The sequence below is a fragment of the Rhododendron vialii genome, chromosome 3a, assembly GCF_030253575.1.
Source record: "Rhododendron vialii isolate Sample 1 chromosome 3a, ASM3025357v1".
Classification (NCBI taxonomy): Eukaryota; Viridiplantae; Streptophyta; class Magnoliopsida; order Ericales; family Ericaceae; genus Rhododendron; species Rhododendron vialii.
The window spans coordinates 21,860,142-21,885,572 of NC_080559.1; the positions used below are offsets into that span (position 1 = coordinate 21,860,142).

General features: G+C 40.6%; 1 protein-coding gene across 1 annotated transcript; it reads left to right on the forward strand.

Annotated features, from left to right (window-relative positions):
* The first annotated feature begins 8,417 nt into the window (after positions 1-8,417).
* On the forward strand, positions 8,418-18,503 carry LOC131320431 (uncharacterized). The gene is made up of 4 exons (XM_058351141.1): positions 8,418-8,916; positions 14,293-14,501; positions 16,039-16,359; positions 18,300-18,503. The coding sequence occupies exons 1-3, from the start codon at positions 8,688-8,690 to the stop codon at positions 16,348-16,350; spliced, it is 750 nt and encodes a 249-aa protein (XP_058207124.1). The 5' UTR covers positions 8,418-8,687; the 3' UTR covers positions 16,351-16,359; positions 18,300-18,503.
* Positions 18,504-25,431: the final 6,928 nt, after the last annotated feature.

Consider the following 25,431-nt stretch of genomic DNA (forward strand, 5'->3'; position numbering starts at 1 on the left):
TTGGCCTGGGACTGGCACTGACTTTGCTTTACCTGGAACTTGTTCAGCAACCCCTGCTTATTCTGCTTGCTTTGATGCTGCTGGCTTAGATAATGGCTCTGCCTCCAATACCTTTGCTCCGGCTGCTACTAGGTCTCAATCCGTTGTTGGCGGTGCTGCTTGCTCTTTATCTCCTAAAGGATTTGCTACTCGGACATAAACTGCAACATAACATTTTGGTTTGGATAGGAATAGACCATAGAAGAGCAGGAATACACATCATCATGGGATAACAGAGATAGGCGCTATGTATCTCAACCTGTAAAGGATGCTTGCTCGGATGCTTCATTTGCTTCGGGATAAATGAAGTAGACTATCTGACCTTTTGCTCAATAAACGGAATCCTCCCTAGGTGCCTTTCTCCTTGTTGCTTCTACTATCTTGACTGCTGCTTTGGGTGGTTCTGCAACTTAAGCACCTGGCACTCTGGAACTTCCAAATCAATTGGGTCAAACTTTTGACTTTGCTCCCTATACTACGGATCCAACTCGGTAAGCTGGACTGCAATTGGATCCACTTAAAGTGGGGTCATTTATTTATAGGTCCTGGCTATGCTATTACCTTTGCAACTTCCCCTGCAACCGGTACATTTCTTGCGAAAGGTAAACAACTTAACCCACCACCAACTATGCTGCCTCTGTCCCAACCTTTATGGGTTCTGCATCTGGCTTTGCCAATACCTTTGCTCTTGATGCAGCGGGGTCAACTGCCTTTTCAACGGATGCTTCAGGTGGAAACTGGTTTTACTCGAAAAACAAGATCGACTACTTTGGCAAAGCATGGCATTTTTATGGGAACAGAGCTAGTCTCCGGTACTCAAATTGATTCAGATGCTGGTTCGCGGTCAACGTCCACTGAATCAACTAGCTTTGCACTTGGAGGATACGATAGTGGCTATGATCCTGGGATTGGAAGGAATACCTCCGTTCTTCCCTACCCCAATTTCGAATGGTAGTGATGGAACCATGATACCTATTTTCTTTAGTATTTACTTGTAATAATGACACTTCTGGGAACACAAGTTGATATATGGCACATCTAATTTCATTTCGAAAAGCGAGACCCAGAAGCAGCCCAGACTGCTATAACACCATCTCGCCATATCCGCAGCAGGATGAGCCCTAGCCCCCTGTAGACATCTCCGATGGCAATTAAATGTTGCAACTAACTTAAAGGATAGAGTCACTGCAAGTGAGATGGCTTGTATGGAGGTAAAGCAGTAGAGAGTCGGTTCGAAAACTGGGAGCTTCAGTTGTACAAATGGATGAAAGACCCAAGTTATTAATATCAAATGCGTTTATATTGCCATTTAATGACCCCAGTAGATGGATAAGTCCTCGGGAGTACATATGTGGAATTGAACATTAGCAAGGAGCCTGACTGCGAGCGACTTTGTATCCCGCCTGGGAAGGACTGGAAACAAGGAAAGATAACACGCTCTTTCAGGCCATAAAGGCATGAACCCGTAAGTGCCCTTTTCATGGCTATTCTGTCAGGCTACGAACAAAGCCAACGCCGAAAACGTTAATAAGCTAAGTACGAATATACTTGGGTTGAATAAGGCTAAGTATGAAAAACTTAGGTAATAAATGTGCCGAGCACGAATAGGGGCTACGTGCGAACAAACCAAAGCCATGTTAACAAAGAATGCCAGCAGTAGAAATAAGTGCGAATAAACTTGTATGCGGCAACGAAGAATGCCATGAGTAAACCCCAAGTACGAATAACTTAGGCGGTAAATATGCCGTGCATAAATAAAGTCTCGGGGTGAACGAACCTAGGCCTTGGCCAAAAAATAAGGCTATCACTTAACTAAGCAAGGCTCAGAAAAATGACTAGGATCAGATAAACCTAGCTGCGACAGCAAATTATAAGCCACGAATAAGGCTCTTATATGACTAAGTACAAATGAACATAGGATCAGGCAATGATTAATGCTACCAGATTGACTAAAGTCCAAAAAAACTTAGGCATGGGTCTACGGAGTAAGCCCAGAAAGCAACATGAAGCACAAGGCAACCAGTTGAAAGCTAAAGCCACGATGGGCTATCAAAACGAGATAAAAGCCACGAAGCGCTGATATTAGCTAATGCCACGAAGGGCACGCAAATAGTGTGAAAGTGTTTTGTGCATCTGCCACACAAGGCCAACTTTTGTTTCATCTGCCACGCAAGGCAGGAACGAGAGAAAGGGGCTTAGAAGTACCTGGTCATAGTGTGGAGGTGTCATCAAAGGTATCCTCGGCGGTCATGTCCACAACACTGGGAGCAGGCATGGAGGTCGGAATGATGGGCTCAACACTTTCAATATGTGTACTGACCCTAGTTTTCGTCTGGCCAAGGTTAGCATCTCTAGTGGCGAGGGCGCTAGAGGTTGTCCCTCCATTCCCAATGTCAACTTTAGTGGGAATCATGAGGATGTCTAGGCCCTTGGGGAGGGTTTGACCCCAAAGGGGAGAATCTTCATAAATCCCAGCCTGTCCCAGGCAGCATTTCCAGCTGGCGGCCCAGATTTTCTAGGTGACGCCAGGAATTTGCTCTTCAAAATCTCTGGAGCATGTGTCATAGCCGTTATCGTAAGCTTCGCCATAGTTGTCCTCCAGCATCTTCAGATCAGCACTTTTCTTCTCCAACTCCTCGGCTGCCTGAGTAAAGCTCTCCTCTGCCTCCTTCCTCTTAACTTGCTCGGCCTCCAGTTGTCGTGCAAGCTGGGCAGCAGCGTCCTTAAGCTTGAAATTCTCCTCCCCCAGCTTATTGTTGGAGTGTAACAGACCAGTGTTCTCTGTGGTAAGCCTCAGCACCTCGGCCTCGCCATGCCTAGCTCGGCCTGTCACCTCCAACATTTTTTGGATAGCCTGCAAAAGGTAGGAGTGTTAAAAACCAGCAAGAGACTAAAAGGAGTGAGATGGAACATGAGAAGGGAGGTTACCCTTATGCTACGAGAGACTCTCAAGTGCTCCAAAGTGGATTCCTTTTCTTTCACCACATCAGCTGGAAGTTGAAAAGCTTGGGCCAGGGCAATGGCAGTGTCCAGCGAGCTGGCGAAGTCTCCCACATTAATGGGGCGGTCACCCCTTTGATAAGTTGGGGCCCAGGCAGGAGGGAACTCGGAGCTGCTCGGCGAGGCAACGACTGAAAGACGCAGAGTAGGAGAAGTAGCACGATTGCGCTCTTGTAACTGCCGGACAGAGAGTTGATCCTGTTCTTCATCTTGGCTAAAGGCCTCGCGACGAGTGTGTTTGTTCTGGCGGGTCTGTTCTAGTGCACGCTGGGCTGGGGAGCCAGAGGCTGAAGTTCGAACAGGAGTGGAGCCAGGAGAGTCAGCAAGGGTCCTTGAGCCAGGCTGACCATGGCCGCGAGTGACATGTCTTGTTCGGCAAAATAATCAAAAGGGGAGATGAAAGTTGTGTTACCCAAAGATGAAGCGCCAGTACCCCTGGTTCGAACCTGAGGAACATTAGAGGGAAGGTCGATTTCTCCTTGTTGAGCTGCGACAGTCACGAGTGGAGCTCGGCGGTTGCGTCTCTTGTTGTTCGTTTGAGAGGGACCAGCAACTTGGTTGGTGTAAAGCTCGAGAGCAGGAAAGGGGCATTGAGTACGAGCCTCGAGGCGAAGACTGATGCCGCTAGTGTGAGAAGGGTTATACTCGAGCAAGATATGTGCAACCCGTCCAAGTCCTGTGCCGATTGTAATCAATAGCTCGACGGATGGTGAACAAAGGAAGAGCTCGACGGATGGTGAACAAGGGAACTGATCGTGCGATGGTGTTGGAAGCTGCAAGGCGAATATGCAAAAGTGATTAGCTGTACGAAAACAGTAGGAATAAAGAAAATAGAAATTGTTTGAAGGAATGAGGGACTCACGAGGATCCGTGATGCCCAGAGGGCCTGCCTTCCTCGTCCCTCTCCTCCCAGTTGCCAATTACGATACAGATATCGTCGTTATCTCCCTAGGCAAAATCAGGTGTGTGGGACAATGTTGTACATGTATTGTATGTCCCAGAACCCGAAGTTGGTGCCTAAAACTCCATTTAGGGCAACGATGCCCATAACTAGGCGAAAAAAGTTGATTGTACCCTGGAGGGGAGGCGAGACGGTACGTGTTTAGAGTTTGGGAGAGTAGATGGTGAAGAGAAAGATGAACTCCCCCTTCGACGATGGACATAATAGAAATGCAGAGGACTTGGTCATCATGACCGTCCCTAGGGGCTTCGATTGGGGCAAGTTCTAAGTGAATATCGTTAGGGATGCCATAGCGTTCCCTGAACATTCGCATTCTTTCCGGTGTGTCACAGTGCCTTTTGAAACTCACCATCGTAACGGAGATTCGGGCGCAAACTAGGGCTAAAACTTGAAAAGTGAAAGAATGAAACCTCGAAAAGGCGAACTACAGTAAAAACGAAGGACTTACTCTAGAAAGGCAAAGTCTGGCAGAGTTGTTTGACGGGAGACAAGCCATTGAACCCTGAGAGAGGGAGAGTTGTAGTCACCTCGGAAGGAAGATGAATAGTAGAAATGGGGGATGGAACTCTTTCATCTGAGTATAAAGAGAGAGTGATAAATGAAAAAGTGGTTTTTGAAATGTTTAAAAACCCAAAAAGTGGGGTGACGTATTGAATATGTCCCCCAAAGGACGCCGTATGGGCTAATCCAAAAAAGGGAACATTGCCTCGCATTTAATGCGAATGAGGCGTGAACCGCCCCGTGGCGGAAAAGGAATCTTTCTGACTAAATGCGGGTGGTTGAGCCCAGAGGTTCGAATTAGTATGCGCAACAAGGGTATTCAAACACATATTCGACCAAAGCAACGAAAGAGCTTTACCCATTGTAGTGGGGTTTTCCTTAAGCTAGGGAAATCATACCTGAGCACGTGCTAAAGGGGCACCACGTAAGGGAGCATATGTGAGGATAGAAGCCAACGGAGCACCGCAAAGGGTGCAGATGAAACGGTATACGTGGCAGCACTGCGTGAGGGTGCGTAGGGCTGAGCAAGGTTATTGATCAGGAATAGCAAGTAATAATACACGAGATGGGCGGCAAGGGCGGTCAAGAATGTTATGGATTGGGTTCCTTACGTAATAAGGACGGATCCCGCGAATAAGGAAGTAGCGTATTCTGCCATAATGGGTAGAGATTGAGTCATAATAGGGAACGAATTCCATAGTAAAAGTGTTTCCTAACGAGAATAGGACTTCGGCTTAGTTAAGGGATCCCAGAAAGGCTGGGTTTCCTATACGAGATAGGAAACCTAGGGCAACGAGGATACTTGGAGAGCCAGTCATGCGAAATCTGTCTTCCTTACGAAATTAGGGTTTTAGTATGAATACTAACTTAGGCATCGGATGGCCTTTTCCGACAAGAGGCAAAGGTGCGCTCACTCATGCTTGTGTTGCAGGTTTTAGGGTTCCGGCAAAGCTATCACATGTTGTTTGATCTCGAGAGTGTAGTTCTACATACAAGAAGTTTTTTTCCCCTTACATGTGGCAGGAACAAAAGCCAAAAAGGTAGGAATTTCAAGAGACGAAGGGACTCTTCAGAACTTAATACAAGAGTAGCCTTGTGCAGTCCAGGCATCTAACAATCAATTATTGTACTAAACATAAGTTCTTATCTAAGCAATGAGAATAGATGGTTAAGTGGAATTTTTTCAGTTCCACGAGATTGTAACATTGGTTTATCATTCTACCTCTAAATCGTGTGGATGTTAGGCCTTTGATACACCATAAATGGTAGTAGAAGCTTATGATGAATTAGAGGGAGCACAATTGGTAATGTTTTCTTCGTTGAGTGGAGAAGAATGACACAGAATTGCTGATTAAAAAACATGGAAAAAAGAATGACACAGAATCTTTAGTTTTTAGCTATCTGATTGTGCACAGTGGTTGGCTTTACTCCAAAAGTACGGAACCTGCTAGCCTGTTGATGCAGAAAGGAGGGGAGAAAAGGGGAGAGAGGAAACTAAAGGACCACAAGCATAAATGGAAAGGCCTTATCAAGCCAATTCCGTATTTATAGGAGATTTGAATGAGATAAACATCTAGAATCCTAATACTAATAGGAAACAACTTATAAAGTTTCTAGTTAAACTCTATATATGCGTAATATAAAAGGGAGAACCCCTTTTTGGTGTCTTCTTTTTTTGAGGTTGTGTATACTTTTCTTTTGCAAAAAAAAAAAAAAAAAACTAACAAAACAACAGAATTGATGCTCCTCGCTTCTTTGCTTTAGGGGCAAAATTGGAAAAGAATGCCTAAAATGAAAGCTGCTCACAACTCCTGGCGGTTCCCATTTTATTCCTCACCATTTGATGGTTACCTTCAAAATACAAATCCTACTGCAGTTTTGGGAAAATACAGAGTGCATAAACGAATGGGTTGCGTTGAAGAAGGTAGAGAGAAATCTGCATAGAGATAGGTGTATGCAGTGAAAGACTGAGGCACATTTAGAGCAAATTAAAACTTCTGTGTATAGGGTTAAATGTGTGTTGAATGACTGAAGTATTCTTTATCTACTCTCACCGAAAAAGTTTGTTCTTCAAATTTGTTCAGCCAGATTTCAGTTTTACATGCGAACACATTTAAAGGTGAAAGAAAACATTACAAAAGTTTGAAGATAGTTGGACAAGCATGGTGTGTGCCCAACCTCTAGCTTAAAACGAAACTAAATAAAAAGAAAATGGCCGTAAAATTAGTAATTAATCCTCCACAACGGAATGTTGTTGGGCACAGGAAAATCATTAGACCTCAATCTTCCACATAACCTGGTGTGTTCTCCAACACTGCCCAACACACCAATTAGAAAGAAGAAAAGGAATACGGCATGTTAAGAGCAAGAGCTCAAACTTGGTGTGCTCTTAATTGAGAACTTAATAGGTACCACTTTCGAAGTAATTAGTTTTTGAGCCACTAAAGTTGGAGGAAAAATAGGAAAAGAAAAGGGATTATATCATATGTGAAAGTAGAACTACTTTTTTCCATGATACGTACCCAGTATTGTATAAAGTAGATCTTTAAGTAACATTTATGATGTGCTAGGCAATCGTGGATGACCTTGAGTGGGCATTATTTGTTTCTTTTTTGTGTTTTTCCTGTAGATCGAGAGTCTTGCCAGCTATTTGTTGCTCCTTGTTGGGATTATGGTTGCTTTACGCTTGCTGTTTGGTAGATCCCTCGTGTGTCCTTATCTGTTGATCTGGTGCACTATCCAGTGAAATTAGGATGGACCTGGACATGAACGTAGATTGAAGTAACTAGGACATTGGCTTTGGCTCTCTCTTTGCCAGCAGGTCCTCATTTCTAGATTGTTCCCTTAAGCAGCACTGACGCTACCACTCAAAACTTATGCATTTCAGTATCTGGGATTATTGAAGTTCGAACTGAATAATGCAAAAAGCATTATTTGGTGTGTGGATGTTGTTCTGTCAATATGCTTCAGTTTTCATTAAATCTGGTACCTTTGTGTTGTCGATAGAGATTTTCATCCTGAAGAAACAGGGTTCACATTTCGAATGACTTTATGAGATGTCTAGTGGCTTGTTTTGTTATTTTCCTGTTCTCTACTAGTTTTTTGTTATGTATGAGCCATAGTTTTAAATCGCGGTATCGGTCGCCGTATATCGGTATCGGGACATATCGGTGATACGTCGCGGGAATCGGGTGTCGCGGTCGTGAATTTTTAAAAATCATTAGCAACATGTATAAAACTTGAAAAATATACTGTTGCCCCAAACATTGGCTTAAATTATCACATTTTAATTAGTTTAAGACATGTAATAATCCATTCTCTTCATGTGAAATATTCGATAATTTATCAAAACTCGCAAGTCAATAAGATTTTACAAATATGAGAAAAATGCAACATTATAAGTTTCGATATAATTGACATAAATAGCAAAAATAAGATGAAGACATTAAAATAAACACACCATAGAGGTTTTACATTACATAATCGCTAGCCACAACTAGTTTCAAGCTCATAGCTTTTAAGTCAAACATAATTTTGCTAATACAACTTCAATGCCAGAATGAATGACGTGGAGGTACCAACACGTACATGAATGACGTGGAAGCAAATATATACATATGTGTGGAAGGAGCTCTGTTTTTTGATTTTTTCTGTTTTTTTTTTTAGCTCTGTTTTTTGGTTTTTTCTGTTTTTTTTTTTTTTTTTTCAGAACCGATACGTACCGGCCGTAACGGCTGTATCGGCCGTACCGGTCCAAAAATCGGTTACAGACCGATACGTATCGGGAACCGGCCGATACGCCTGTGAATTTCAATCTCACCGATATATCGGCCTATATCCGAACCGGGAGTCGAAAATTCCGGTACGAACCGGCCGATACGTATCGTATCGGCCGATATTTAAAACTATGGTATGAGCTCCACATGAACGTGAGTGGTTGTGTAGGGCGTCAGCCAGCGGCGGTGCCCCAAGACCACTGAATAATTCCCATTTGGACAAATATTGGATGCTCCTGTTTGAGGCACACATAAATCAGTACTTTGAAGTAGCCTGTTTGTCTTTTCACGGACATGGTGGAAAAAGGACGTCATTGGGTGCATGTCGATGTTTGGTGCTTACATGTTGCTAATCATCTTGCTATATCAGTAGTACTTATATATAGATTTATATATCTTCTCATATTGTGATGAAACATGCACCAATCAACAATATCTTGTGTTTTTTCTCTCTCAAAAGAACCATGGCCTTAGATTTGTTGAATGAGTGCGCAGGATCTTCTAACAAAGACCAAAAACTCTCAATCCCTCCAATGGTGGGAACGGTATGGGATGCATGCTCTGCCCTTAAGAAGACTCCTTCCACAAATATCACAGCAATAGGGCGGGAAATAACACAAGTTGCCGTTTCTATGAAAGATGTCCTGTTGGTGCAAAATTCGTCGTAGCCGATGAAAGTGGATAAACAGAGATGCTTCAAGTCACGTTACTATGTCGCTGTCCTTAAAACGATATTCGCCCCCACCAATTCAAGAGAATTCGATGTGCACCGGGTTACAGCGAATCCGCCTCCAAGATAAAATGAAGCCCAGTCTCCAACTGTTGTCTAACTGCGTTATGCACAAACGAAGAGAGACCCGAATACCTTTGGATTTTGCGAGCCTCTTAAGTATAATCGTAGGAGATAATTCTAGAGAGAAAGAACAATCAGAATTGTTCTGATTCTCTTCATATTTCAATTGGTAGAACCATTTGCTTTTTATAAGCATAGATCGTGACCGTTGGCTAATGATTACACCTCTTTTATTAAATGCAATAGTCATGTCTATTTATAATAGTCATGTCTATTCATTCCACCCCGGCCAATGGTCACACCTTTTGGTCTGGTAATGTCTATTCATTTAACCTGAATAGACACACCTTTTGTGCTCAAATCCAATATTCACGTCTATTCATTTAACCTGAATAGTCACGCCTCTTGGATTAAAACCGTTCACCAATATTTACATTTAATATTCATTAAATATTTTGGAAATGTTCCAACAATCCCCCACCATTTTCAAAATATTGAAAATAAAACTTGTTTTAGCTCGGAAAATTTGTGCATAAATGAAGGTATCTTACGATTTGAACCATTCACTTAGTGAAGACACATCAAAGTTAGTCGGAAGAGCATAGTAGACTTGTCTTTGAACTAGCAATCCTTTTTGACTAACCGGACACGTCTCACACACAAATTTTCTTTTCCTTAGGTAATTCATAAAAGCCGACCCATATATTGGCCTTGGGTCTATATCTTGGTTTCATGAGTGCTCTAAAGTCAAAAGCCCCCGAGACCTATAGGAAGCGGCACCACCTCCACACTCATATAGGTAGGATTTTGTCAGTGTTCCTGTAACTACAACACAAAAATCCTATTAAGAACTAAGTAGTTCACCCTCTTGTTTTCTTCATTACAGGTACCAAGCACTTTATCTTGGGATGGATCAATTTAAAAATTAAGTGCTTACAATCACGACATATGGTGTACTTTGCTCATTGAACTCAAGACTTGAGGTATGGCTCAAGCGTTGAGTCGAGTTTCCACCAGGAGTGATTAAACTAATTGGGCTAAAACCCCATCCCTTTTGATGTTTGCCACATCAACACCCTTGCAAGAGTAAATAAAACCATTGCCTTGAAAGCAATATTTTCCATAGCTATATTTATGACATGATTTACTTGTCCGGACAACCATCATAGTCATAACTTATCAACCCTCTTCCTTAAGTGACTTACTGAGAAATATATCTATGACAAAATACCATGTCACTCCACCTCATCGTAAAATCCTTACTTAAATCCAAGAGAGAAAACCCCCAACAAAATAGACTTACTATTTATCCATGGTATTTATGCTTCAAATATATCAGGCGCCTTTGTATCCATCATAACTAATGGATACTAATTACAAGCATATAAACCAACTCCACCAAATAAACTAATTTGGATTTAATTAACTTGTGGGCCATAATTGTTTGGAACAATTATGCAACCAAGATAATAGGAATTTGTTATTCCACTCCATATCTTTGTTTAATCTCCAATACACACAGGAGAACATGTGACCGAAAGTCACATTATCAACATTTCTTCCAATGAAAATCACGTTTCATACTTCTTGGAATAATCATGACTCTTCATTTTAATCCAAACACCACATCCCTTGGTTATCCTCCAATGGTCACACCATTTTGTCTGAAACCAAGAGCCACACCTTTTGGGTTACACCCCTGGTTAAATCCTTAACCTCCACATATACATATTTACATGTATATATCAAAGTGTATTTGGTAAAGGGTAAGAGAAGAGTCCCGTCCGTTTTTATTTTCTCAATAAAAACAAACCCATTCATATAAAGAATTCACAACTCCCACCATTTTGATTACCTTATGAATATAAACTTTCAAAATTTATGATGGTATGTTCAGTTTTGGAAATGGCTTCCAAAACTAGGATTTCAAAATACTCTATATCTAGCAATTTGCATAAAGCAAAACATTCGAGATAATTTAAATAGCCACCAATTCGGTTAACCACCGACCATGTGTCCAACAGTACTGTAACCTTGTACTTTCTCAACACGATTATCTAGTTCTTGATCAAGGTAGTCAAACATTGCTCATTGAGAGCCACATAACACATTTCCGTGTTACCGAAACACTACCATGACACAATTACCATGTCAGGTATCACTTTTGACAAGCCCCAAAACCTTTGGCTACAAAAATCTATTCGAACTATCCATGCATAAAACCTTATTCCCACGCTCATAAAAGAAACATTTATAAACATGATCGTTCTATAAAGCAAGTGTCAAGAAATCTCACTTGAAAGAGAGATACACTACATAAAGAATAAAATGTTAACTGACATCTCTATTCCGAAATGGCACCACAGTGAAAAGTTGCATTGATCCGTTACCTAACGATGACTGATAGTTACGTGTGGATAGTTACAAATATCCAACACCAACGGTCAAACTTTCTTCCAAAGCCACATAAAGTCAATATACCTCAACGCACATGTGCTTGTTCTCTTGTATTAGTAAATACTCCATTTGTTACATGCAAAGCAACAATATTCCCATGGATGATATGCAATCATGTAAGCCCACGTTTCTTTCTCCAGTTTTCCTTTCCTTTTCAATTCCTCCAAAATTGAAACTCTATGAAATCAATCCCTTTCAATATTAATAGCAATAAAAAGAACCATATATTGTTGAGAGTTTATTTGTATCAAACAATAAAATACAAGGCAACTGATAAAGGGTAAAATAAAACCAAGGAATTCCATCCAGTCCACATTACCGCGCGGGTAATTAGGTATATTAAGATTAAGACCACGATTACAGGCATTCTAAAAATTATCTCCAGCCATACCCAATCAAAAATATAATCGATAATCATGGACTCAAAATTTTCCATACACCAAATAAAGAATAGTAAATGCCAACTTAACACCCTTCATTTAAGCACAAGAGTACACAACATACATCTCCAAAAATAAAAGAACTGTAGATAAAACCTACTTAGCATGTGAATACATAAACTACCACACATATTTCAACATCCTAATCAGCCGAAAATTTGATCTTCTTTAAAGATCCAGGGCAAGGAACGCTCTTACGCGCCGTTCGCCTAATTATTGGCCCTTTGTGACCAAAACCATCATGACGTTTCTTTCGCGCCATTTCCATCGTCTGCAATTGACGCAAAGGAGTCGAAGTATAAACACTCTCGCTCACTCCTTCAAATGCCGGCGGAGGGGACAATTCATGGTTGATACCGTTAGGCGAACCTCCCATTGCTGCAGGAGACTCATCGGAATCCTCCATATTTTCCAATGGAACCATCTCCTTTGGACTATGAAAATCATCATACATAGATGAATCCTTTTCAATTTCCTGAGATCCATGTTCCGATATTTCCTTAACCGGAATGGCTGCAACGTTTTGCACTAAACGTTCTACCACAAAAGAGTCCTCTTCATCAGAAGAGATATCAATCATCACCGGTTGACTCTCATGCAAGAGGCCTCGCCTTGCAAAGACCTCTTTCCATTCTTTAAACCAAAGAATATCATCGGGACTTGGATGTGATGAATTTCCCAAAACAATATTAAACGGTGGAAGGAAAGGAGCCGAAAGACGTATGACGTTTAAAGGAATTTCGGAAGGCATTTCGTCGGAACAATGTGCTTCAAAATTGCAACCCAACCAAAAGAATACAGAAGAATGTATATCGGAAAAGGACAAGCAAAGCACTAAAGATATTTATATAGCATGTGTCTGACTTGTAAACTGATGAGTGATGCCCTTTTATAAGAGTACTTATGTCTTTTCCAAAAGTCACCAAGACTGCTCATGCAAGAAGCAACCAACGTTCATAAACCGCTCTTAACCAAATGGTGCAACGGTTACCGACAATTTAAAAATAAATTTCAAAAGACACCGATTAATAGAAAGACACCCGAACAAATGTCAAAGTACTAAAAAAACATTCCAAAAAGAGATCACAACTGGCCGGGAAATAAGGTTGTATCACTTACCCACTCCAGCATACAAGTCATGCATAAAAATAAATACCATTCCGACGCCATATACTCATATTGCAATTAACTAATTCAAACCAGTGTCGTGACCGTCCACAATCATTCCTTTCACCCAAATGAATACATGGATGGGCACCAATTCCGTGAATTGTCCGATCACAATCGATGACAATGATGAAATCATTCTAATCAGCCGCACCAACCTGTATGACTTTCCTGTCACACATACGCCCTGCGGTTTCTTTGTCAGTGACACGTTACCGCCAAGTCATTGGATTATTAGTTGAACCATAATCACAATGCCAAAATTGTCTTCCTTGACAATTCTCCCACGTATTGATGAAACTATGAGTTTGCAAACCCAAAAACTATAGTCCAGAGGCATGACAAAAATGAGATTATAGTGTACCTTTTACCTTGAGGAAAACTTGTAAGAGTTTACGGCTCACTGGAAATCGTAGCCCCAAAAGGTAATTATTATTAATCCTGTCGCCTTTAAGTCTCCAATCGCATCTTTCCGTCTTCGTCTTAAGGACCCATAACATAATCAATCCACTTTCATCTTCCCGGGTATATCGTCTTAAGATTGTTGCAAAATTCGTTGTAGCCGATGAAAGTGGATAAACAGAGATGCTTCAAGTCACGTTACTATGTCGCTGTCCTTAAGACGATATTCGCCCTCACCAATTCAAGAGAATTCGATGTGCACCGGGTTACAGCGAATCCGCCTCCAAGATAAAATGAAGCCCAGTCTCCAACTGTTGTCTAACTGCGTTATGCACAAACGAAGAGAGACCCGAATACCTTTGGATTTTGCGAGCCTCTTAAGTATAATCGTAGGAGATAATTCTAGAGAGAAAGAACAATCAGAATTGTTCTGATTCTCTTCATATTTCAATTGGTAGAACCATTTGCCTTTTATAAGCATAGATCGTGACCGTTGGCTAATGATTACACCTCTTTTATTAAATGCAATAGTCATGTCTATTTATAATAGTCATGTCTATTCATTCCACCCCGGCCAATGGTCACACCTTTTGGTCTGGTAATGTCTATTCATTTAACCTGAATAGACACACCTTTTGTGCTCAAATCCAATATTCACGTCTATTCATTTAACCTGAATAGTCACGCCTCTTGGATTAAAACCGTTCACCAATATTTACATTTAATATTCATTAAATATTTTGGAAATGTTCCAACATGTCCTTCGTGAGATGAAGGAACTCAAGCCTGCTTCTGCCAAACCAAAAGATGAAGATTCTGAAGAGGCTTCAGTCAAAGACAACAGTGGGCCCCACGATAGTGACGATTCATGTGGAGGTGATCTGGGCAACGACTTTTCTCCTGAAGAGATGAAAATAGCTCAATTGGCCATTGGAGTTGTGTCTGAAACACTTGTAGTGATAAAGGTGTTGGAAATAGTAATTCATAATTTTCTTAATAATTGGGGATGCATGTATCTCAAGTAAGATGCATGATAATGTTTAGTTTTATCACATTGGGAGATGTAAAGTCATCTAGGGACTAGTGATTCATCCTCTAGATTAATCCATGTAGTCCTATAAAAGGACGCTCTATGTTATTGTTTGAATACAATGGTAATACAATCAGAAATACTATTAGAGTCATATTCTCTACAATCAAGCCCTCTTTGGTAAAGTTATAGTTCTGTAGGAGCTCTGTAGGGCTCCGCCCCTACATCTCCAAAAGGCATCTTTTTTATTTCTTTTATTATTTGCTTCCGCTGTCCCCAAAAATTCCAACATGGTATCAGAGTGGGTTGCGTTCATTATCTGGGCGTAATCAAGTGATTCCATTCCTACCCCCTATTACTTTCTGTGCTCAACCTCATAAATGTTTTTTGCCTGCATCATCTATATTTTGAAAATTTAAAAAAAAAAATGTTCCCATGATCCAATGCAATTTTTTTTTTAGAAAAATCAAAAATTTCATGGTAGCCAATTGCTACAAAGTTTTAAAAAAATGCCAAAAGGCAATGAGCATGCTGGGAAGTCGATCTTTTTTCGCTTCTCCGAAAAGAATTTTGGGCTTGTCAAATGACACCAAAAAAGGGAGCCAATCTCCCAACAACAAAAAAAAATGGGCCGCAGCAAAATTGAAAAGTTGTTTGAGTGTTCAACTATTTTGCAGGATCATGGAGAACCAAAATACGACTGTCGTCGTCAAAATTTCATTCAAGAATCTCTTGAATGAGATTGTGGAAAAATTCCACATCGCACCACCAATGTGGGAATCCTACCAAACTGTAGGGAAAAAATTCCGGGCAAGTGTTGAGATTCGAGATAATGCTGTTGAAGGCGGTTCAATCATTCTTCACAGCTCTCTTCACACAAAGAAGATTGATGCAGAGCAAGAGGCGGCTAAAATTGCTATTGAGCACTTGAAGGATATGTTCAATTTTGAAGTTTATGATTTCAACCTTCATGACAAGGAAATGTATCGTCAACATCTCGAACAAGTTGACTTCGCGTCGGTCGAAGCACTTCAAGAAAACAAGGCTCTTAAGAATGAAATTGCAAAAATCCAGACAAAGGCAAAGGATGAGAAAATTATGAATTAAGGGGGGTGTTGGAAATAGTAATCCATAATTTTCTTAATAATTGGGGATGCATGTATCTCAAGTAAGATACATGATAATGTTTAGTTTTATCACATTGGGAGATGTAAAGTCATCTAGGGACTAGTGATTCATCCTCTAGATTAATCCATGTAGTCCTATAAAAGGACGCTCTATGTTATTGTTTTAATACAATGGTAATACAATCAGAAATACTATTAGAGTCATATTCTTTACAATCAAGCCCTCTTTGGTAAAGTTATAGTTCTGTAGAAGCTCTGTAGGGCTCCGCCCCTACATCTCCAAAAGGCATCTTTTTTATTTCTTTTATTATTTGCTTCCGCTGTCCCCAAAAATTCCAACAAAAGGAACTTATCCGTTTCATTACGAGTTTGAATAAGCAGGAAAACCCTGATAACGGAAATGATTTTGTGAATCTGTTGGAGAGATCGTTGAAGCTTTGCCAAGAAACTGGACTACAGGTTGACGAGCTTGGAGCTTGTCTTTACCCCCCTCAACAGTTTTCTGCTATGAAGACAGCCGTGGAAAAATATCCAGCATTATTGATGGAATGCAGGATAGAGGTAAATATTCTTGAAGGCTCTTCCGAAGCATTCTTTCAAGCATGCACGGGTTTTAAGGGGTTTGCTGAGAGAAATGGAATCCTAGCTAGGTTCTAGTGTAATTAGGTGTAGACACCCCAATCTGGGCTTCCAGATTAGTTTACTTACGGTTTTTGATTCCCCGATGATGAATCAGGTCGAAACAGTCTCGAGAACTTGGAATGGCTTGAGTTTGGCATGTCAGGAACCCATCCTTAGCCCTAAAACCTTTGAATCAGAACCTGGACCTTGGGTTTGATAGTCGCGCGACACACTAGGACCCTCGCGCGATGGTCCATTTGCCAGGTGGTGGTCAAAGTCAAAGCTTTGACCATTGACCCTCGCGGGGTTGGCTGGACCCTCGCGCGATGCTCTCACTTCATCGCGCGATGGTCAACACCTGTCATTTTCACCCAGATTGCATGGTGGTCAGGGGGCTACAGGCCTATGTGACCCCGTTTTCTCGGCTGAACAGCGTTCTGGGGGGGCTCCCCTTGCACCACCTCACCCCCCATTCTCCCATCACCTTTGCCACCCCACTCCTCCACGAAGCAATTGTAACCAGCATTGTTGGCTGGTTACAAGGCCTTGGCTAGCCACCAACTAACCCCTTTTTCTATAAATACCCCCCCATGCTTCCTTGCAAAGGGTTACCAATCTCTCTCCAAGAAAGAAGAAGGCAAACTCAAGCACAAACATCTCACACCCCACTCACTCCCACATAATCACCCTCCAAATCTCACCATCTCATCATTCAAGCCATCTCCAAGACACTCAAACAAAGGTATAATATCTTTCTGCTCACTGTTCGAACCCCTGAGGGGGGCTGGCAGGGTCAAGGCTGGTAATCGATACCAGTTCTGGCCCTAAAGCTAGCAGGGTTTCAAGAGCTGTTACCTGGGAAACCCTCGCGCGATGGTCCTATATACTCGCGCGACAATTCTGTCTGCGTGAGATTGGACCACGTGGGGAAGGGACCCGGGTCTTTAAGTTTATTATTGTGTTTGTAGTCTTTTTAAAGTCTTTTAAGGAGCTTTAGCTCACTGCTTTGCTGTTTTGCATGTTGAAAATCATTGTTTAGCTTAGTTTATAACACCTCTTGGTTTGGAATGCTCTTGGGATGCTCCTGAACATGTCTCAGAGCCCTAAGTATGCAAAGCAATTCCTGGAAGTCCAGTCTGAACAATCGCGCGCCTGTGTCACTCTGTCGCGCGATGGTTCTCTGTCTTCCAGGGACTGCCCTTGCATGAGCAGTTTGGCTTTGGCCTCTGTTTAGACACCCCCACTGTTTAGGGGTTGCGTTTTTATAATATTTCCATCTGTTTGTTGTAATATTGTTTACTTTCAAGTACCTATAAACTGCTTGGTTTGCACCTGGGTAAGCACTGGTCCTTCCAGAGCCCAGAAGGGGGTGAAATTCAAACCATTGGTGAAGCGTCAATAGTCGCGCGAGTATATGGTTATGTCGCGCGATGGTTTGCTTGCATGCGGATGAACTCACGCATGCAAGCTGGCTGTTTGTTTGTGCCAAAATCATACACAGCGCTGTCTTGATGTATGATCGACGTTTTGAACTTCATTCCATTTATTACTTGTCATCTCACTCATCCATGCTATCTATCACATCCTGCAAACATGTTACAGTTTCAAATCCCCGATTAACTGTTCCCCTGCCCTAATTGGCTAAAAATTGATTAATCAAATAGAATCGCAAACAAACATCTTTCGCAAAATGCCTAAGTAGAGACCGATCTCCGGATTGGGCGAGAGGGGTGCCATAAAACCCTTCCCCTCTCGTAACCTGGCTCCCGAACCCAGATATGGTTCTGACGGACTGGTTCCTTAACTTTTTCAAATCAATCAGCGCGGCAAGTGCTTCGAAATACGGTTCCTTGGGTGTCGGACCTTCAAACCCGAGTGGCGACTCTGTATTTTCGCGAGCGCTTGCTTCCCCGCTCGCGCTCCCTCGATCTGGGCCCCTGCGTCTCGGAATCCGGAAATTCCGAAGGGCACGCTGCCCAAACTAGGCTACTCCCAGAAATGCAGAACCTTGTTGTGAGCAACTAAGGATAATATCAAGGAGAAATGTAAGAATGATGAATTGAAAGAGAAGACTTTTTTTTCACTATTTTCTTGTTTTTTGAGTATAAAAGGTGTAATGGATTGGCGAGCAGTGTTAATTTTGTGGTCTATTGTTAATGAATCCTATTTTCCCAATTTTCAGGCAGCTTGAGTAATTTTTTAAATTACCTTGTGAATAATAATGCCACACTTCCTCTCCCCTTTACCATATTTCATCATGTACAAATGACCACAATTGTTCATTACTATTATTGAGTTCATGTGGGATCGACCAAAAAACGTACTCCATTGTAACATGAAACAATGATTTTCATCGCATCCTTGGAGACAAGCCATGAAGCCTCATGAGTTCTGTTCGAGAATTGTTTGGATTCAAGTGCCTTGTGCTATCACCAAACCAGTTCACTCTTGATAAACTGACCCACAAGATGTGTGTTCAACTAAAAAAAAAAAAAACCCAGTAGCCCATTAATTTCCGATTGTTGGAACATTTTCAAAATATTTAATGAATATTAAATATTATTACTGATGAACGATTTTAATCCAAGAAACGTATCTATTTAGGTTAAATAAATAGATATGTAACATTGGATTTAAGCACAAAATATGTGTCTATTTAGGCTAAATGAATAGACGATGTTAGGTATTTGATTTTGATGACGATGTTTTTGTTAGAATGAATTTCAAGACTAATGTAAATGGTACAGGAAAAAGGTTATTGGACTTGATATTTGGATATTGGATGCATGCTTATCTTGGATATAATTGATGCATGCCTTATATGGAATTGAGCTAATTAATCTCTTATTTAACTGACTATGTGAAATGTCACAAGTGATAGAAGGATAACTTCATTGAAAGTTTGATCCATGCCGGGAACCAGTCAGTGCTACTGTTAGTTCATAGTTATATATCATTTACATTGTACTTCTAAAAAAAATTGATCTTTAGATGATATGTGCAAAATACATTTTTCAACAGGAGTAGTGTTTGGGAGATATTTGATGAAACTAAACTTTGGGTTAATTTTTTACCATGTTGCCCTTGGTTATTTATTACTATGATAAACAATGGGTATGAATAATGTTTTAAGCAATTTTTTTAAAATTATATTGTTAAAAATTATTTTCTTCTTCGTTAATTGAAAGTCTCCAGCTATTTTCTATTTATTTTTTTGTAATTCGGAAAAATAATGATAAGTAAAATAATGATGTGGAATAACGATTATTATTTTTTGGTCCAAAGTCTTTTTGTTCTTCCTCTATTTAAATAGGAGTAACAATTAACTTAAATTGCAAAAAAGCAAGAACACTTCCAACAATTATTAATCTAAAAAAAATAAAAGAACTATAAGAAAAATAAAATGGACAGCTTAAACATTACACAAATTAAGTCTACAATATACATAACAATACCTTATCAAAAAAATATAAATAACAAGAAAAACATATTCCAACACCGGTGAATTCATCAATTACACAAATCAATTACAAATTTAAATAACCATCATTAATTACCCAATTGAGTGAGGGTATTTTGGTAATTGATCCAATAATGTGAAAAGTCCAAAATGAAAAAAGGACCTCTGGGGCTCTTTTTGGTTTCTTGCCTCTAAACCCAAAATCTGTGAATTCATTTTATGAGAATGAATTCTACAATTAGGTTACCAAACACCCAAAATAGGATAATTGGATAATGAAAATGCAATAATGAGGGAACGAAACACCCCCAAAGTTTAGCCGCCTCAATGTACCCTTTGTCGAGTTTTAATAAAATCTTATTACCTATCAAAAAAAACTCGTATCTTTTGGTGGATTCCGATAGGTGGTGAGATTCTTAGCCCTATATCCCTTTTTAGACACATCAGATGGTGATTATCTGTATCCCTTGACATACTATCTCGGGTGGTGAGCTTTACCCGCCATATTATCCCATTATCTTTTTCCTTTTTTCTTCCTTCTCATCTTCCAATACCCTCAGTCATCAGCACCACACAATCATCTATTAAGGCCTCACTGCATATACGTCAAGACCGAAACTAAGATTTTATCGCGTGCTTTAATTAAGCGGTAAAGAGTAGATTTAGTTCCATCAAGCAGCTACTGAATTTCTATGTGGGAGCTAGCTAGCTCTTGAATATTGGAGATAATGGTTGCATCTATTTTTCCACATGGATGGTCCTTTTCCATGGAGGAAGACAAATTTCTCTTGCTTATATATATGGGCCGGTTCCGGAGAACACCCAAACAAACACCCTATCTCAGCCCTCCATTTCAAGGGCTGAGATTAAATCCACTCCACCCCTAAAAAGCATCGCTCCCCTTCTTCTCCCCTCACATTCTACTTCTGCACGACCTACCCCTCCACCTCCTTCCACTCTAACCGACGAGCCCCAGCCACCGACGACCCACCACCTCTCTCACGCTCTCTCTCTACTCGAGGTAACGTTCTCTCCTCCTCCTCCTCCTCCTCCTCCTCCTCTCTCTCTCTCTCTCTCTCTCTCTCTCTCTCTCTCTCTCTCTCTCTCTCAAGGAAAGGTTGAAGAACTCACCTAAACTAGTCAATAAATGTTGAAAATGGCAAATTAATTGTCACTCATTTGCTAAGTTGCCAGTAGTGGGAGATTTGACGAAAGTGAGGATAATTTTTAATTTTTTTTGGTAAATAATCCAAACTATGAATAATCAGGATGGAATGCTTTTAAAACCATGGAGTTTTGTTGTTGATGTATTTTTCTTGTTAAAGAAAAGGCTTTTCTAGTATGTTAACAAACGAATGTTATGTGTTTCTACAATTTTTTGCCCCAATGTCGAACTACCTTGTTTCGATTGAGAACTTGTTTTAATTTTTTGCCCCAATGGTTATCATTTATGAGTAATTTCAAAATTATTCATGAATTTGGTCAATAAAATCATAGCTCACTAGTAGTTTTGCTTGGGAGTAATTTGAAGATACTAGTCCTTATTGTGTACTCTCTGTTTGCTTGTTACCCGACCTGCTAGAAGCATATGGATTTCTTTTCTTTTTCTTACAAGCAAGCGAAGGGTGAACAATGGAGTTAGTGAGTTTAGATTAGAGGTGTTATTCGGTCGGTTCGGTTCGGGGTGGATTTGCCGCACCCCGATCGGGTTCGGGGTATATAATCCGGAGACCGATTCCGACCGGTATTAATTTCGGTTCGGTTCAGTTCGGTCGGGGATTTCGGGGTGCTCGGTCCGCCCGAAATGGGCCTTAGTTGGGCCATTTGGACCGTTTTTAAAAACTAACAATAGACTACGGGCTATGTTTGAACCATTTTTTCACCCATATTTGGGTCATTTTCACATGTTTCTCACCCATATTTGGGCAATTTTCAACCTTAAGTCAATCACCCATGTTTGGGCCATTTTTTCACATTTGGGTCATCGTAATTTGTACCTTCTTTTTTTTTTTTCAAACACCAATTGAAAAAAAAAAAAAACCATACAACAAGTATGCTCAAATAATTACAACTTTTACAAGTACTCTTCCACCTTCTTCTTTTTTTTTCAATCGATTGGAAATATTTTCTACAATAGTGTATATAACTTGGAGGAGTTAAAGTAATTTAGAACAGAGAGAGTAATCGATTGGAAAATTTTGCAAAAACGTAAATAAATCAAGCAATGAAATTCCAAAAAAAAGAAAGTAAGAGCCAAAAGTTAACCATTCAAAACAATAAGAGCCAGAAGATTAAAACAATTTATATAAATATATATAATATATATGGTTCGGTCGGTTCGGTCCTCGGTCGGTTCGGTCCGCATTCGGTTCGGTTCGGTTCGGTCGGTATAGATTTCCAGAAAACCGAGACCGAACCGACCTAGGTTCGGTTCGGTTCAGTCCACCCCGAACCGAAAAAAAACTCCCTTGGACCGACCGAAGACCGAACCGATCGGTCGGTTTTTTCGGTCTTTTTCGGTCCGGTCGGGTTCGTAACAGCCCTAGTTTAGATGATGTTGAAGTAGATGATATGGAGACTCTAGAAAACATTGTGGAAGAGTTAAAAACACCGAGAATTGGGATGTATTTTGAGACAATTGAAGAAGCACGGAATTACTATGAACATTATAGTCAAGAAAATGGATTTTGGATTTGTACTCGGGCTTCAAGCAAAGGACAAAACCGGTCGAATGAAGTCACTAAGGTGCTATTTGTTTCCGTAAAAGAAGGAAAGTATCTTGCGAAAAAGCAGCAGGAAAGTGTTGTGGAGGAGAATGATGAGAGATGAAGAGGAGAAAGTGATACCAAAGAAAAAAGTTAGTCATTGTTCAACCGTTAAATAAGAATGCAAGGCTCATCTGCAGATTGAAAATTCAAAGATTTCCTAACTATACAGCTATACTACCAACAACACTCCACACAAAGGAGGCTACTAGAAAACAAAAAATCCTACTCCTTACTTAAGAAGGTATTGATAATTCTGCACAATCGTTTTCTGTTGGATCAATCGTAAGTTTCTCTCCCTCTAGATGAGATACACTGTAGCTGGCAATGAAAATTTCATAATTCTGCACTTGAAGCTCTCCCATTTTGGGCAAACCAATCCAGCAAATCAACAAGAGAGATAGGCACACAAACAGATGAGGATTTACTCCATACTACAGACCACACAAATTTGGAAAAAGAGCAGCCAAAAAATAGATGCTTGTGACTTTCCTTCTCTTTGCAACATGAAGGACAGATTTCAACCAGGTTCTGTGATCTCGACATGGTTCAATTTGTCAAGTGCCTCATTGATCCCTTGTACATGTCACTCTTCGCATTTTGGAGAATGATAGTTGCGCTAGGCTTCATCAAATCAACAGGGAGACGAAAACAATTAAAAAAAAATCATTACTGAGTGTAACATCATAAAAATTATCGCGCATCAAAACTCCAAATCTAAAGTTAGTAGCTTGTCATTTCTGGGAGACAACATATTCTCAATTACATAATAGTTGCATATCTCCATATGCAACCAAATGTTTTTAAAATATAGATGCTAAATAGTAAGAAAGTTGCATATCGCCTACTGAACACACAACCAACATAAGAGAAGAGCATTGCTAAAATTTGCCGAAATTTTTGAAGAGTATTGTTTGTTGTCCATTGTTACGTTTCTAATTATCCAACTTTTTTGTACAATTGATTTTTACAATCAACTCATCTAATTTATCCAATCAATCTGACTATAAAAAAATCCCAAACTTCATCGTGTATGACAAACCTTAATTTTTGGGGGTCCCCAAACTTTGGAACCCTAAGATGGAGATTCTAGGGCTCATCGACGAAGAGAGAGAGAGAGAGGAGGAGGAGGAGGAGGAGGAGGAGGAGGAGGAGGAAAAGAGACCTTGTCAATGGAGCTTCGGTGGTGGCCAGGCGATTCAATTTTCGCAAGTTGACCGTGCTTCGACCTTCCCTTCCAGTAGTATGCCACAGAAAGAGGGAGAGCATTGGCAGCGGCGGGCAGTGGAGAGTCGTCGACGGCTGGGCTCGTTGGTCGGAGTGGAGGGAGATGGAGAGGTCGGGCAACTGGGGGTGGGTCTCTCAGTCGTGAGAGAGGTGGTGAGTCGTCGGTAGCTAGGGCTCGTCGGTCGGAGTGGAGGGAGGTGGAGGGGTGGGTCGTACAGAAGCAGAACGTGAAGGGAAAAGAAGGAGAGCAAACGCTTTTTAGGGGTGGAGTGGATTTAATCTCAGCCCTTGAAATGGAGAGCTAAGATGGGGTGTTTGTTTGGGTGCCCCAGAACCGGCCCCATATATGTATATGTGTGTGTGTGTCACACACACACACACACACAAACACACTAGCGAATGCTCGTGTCTGAAGGCAGGGATTCAAGCACTGGCTTGCATAATTTTGCCTTAATTGACATGAATTACCAATTCCTACTCTACGAATGAAATTTAACTCCATCAAAGTTCATTTTTAAAGCTATGCAAATAAAAATAAACTTTTCATGAAGTCTAACTGTACAACTTAATCTTACGCATTGTCTGCGCCTGATCATACTAAGTCCGCTCCTTAAAAGAGTATCACATCAAATGCAACCCACCAAATAACCACAGTGGGAAAAGAATATAGAGAATCGACCAAATGGACATAAATCCTGAAAAAATAAAATCTAAAACTCAAAAAAGTTTGAAATCGGAAAACCTATAGAGGAAAAATAAAATTTGAGCTGAGGTTTAATTATAGCAGAGAGAGAGAGAGTGTGTGTGTGTGACACAACATGTTTTCTAGTCCCTAGTGATTGTGCTCGTGCCTGAAAGCATGACACAACATGTTTTCAACAAATGAGCTCGTGCCTGAAGGCACTTATTAAAAAGCATTAACCTAATATAAAAGTTTTTTGCTCTATCATCAAAGATGTTACTATTCCATAAGGAATCAAAACCATTCGAAGCTGCTATTCAAACAATAAATAATTCAATAAGTAATCGAAAGACTTTTCAATATACATCTGTTTACACCCATTTTTGGCACACAGTCCTGGGCAAGCGTTGGACAACCATTTAATTATTATTCAATTAAATTGGGCCATAAAATGAAGAGTCGTTGGGCTAAGATTAATGGGCCAAGGAAATATCAATTGGGCCCGTTCAATTTTAGTCCAAACCGGATGTAGAATCAAAAAGTCGTGGGCCGTGGGCTACGTTGTTTGAAGAATAAATAAGGCCCAGCTAGCCTTTAACAAGGCCTGTTACATTCTTGAAGGCCCATGACCCATGAGGAGCAAAAGGACGAAGAAATGGGAATGGCTGCCACATGGCTATTTGACTTAGTCAAATTAGCCCATTATTCGTTAATGCCCACAAAAAAAGGGAATGAGGTGGCCCATTACTTGTCAACTGCCCATGGAAACAGGAGGTGGACCATGATCCCACTAACTATGTTAGTGGGTGGTTATTGCCGACACGTGGCAGCACCCAGAGCTCACATGGGACACGTGTCATCACGAGAAGAGGACAACAAGCTCATTGCATGCAGAAAATTCGAAGACTCTTGGCCTATAAATACTAGAAGACAAGAAGAAAAAATGGTCCACACACCAATCAAGCTCAACGCTTAAAAAACCA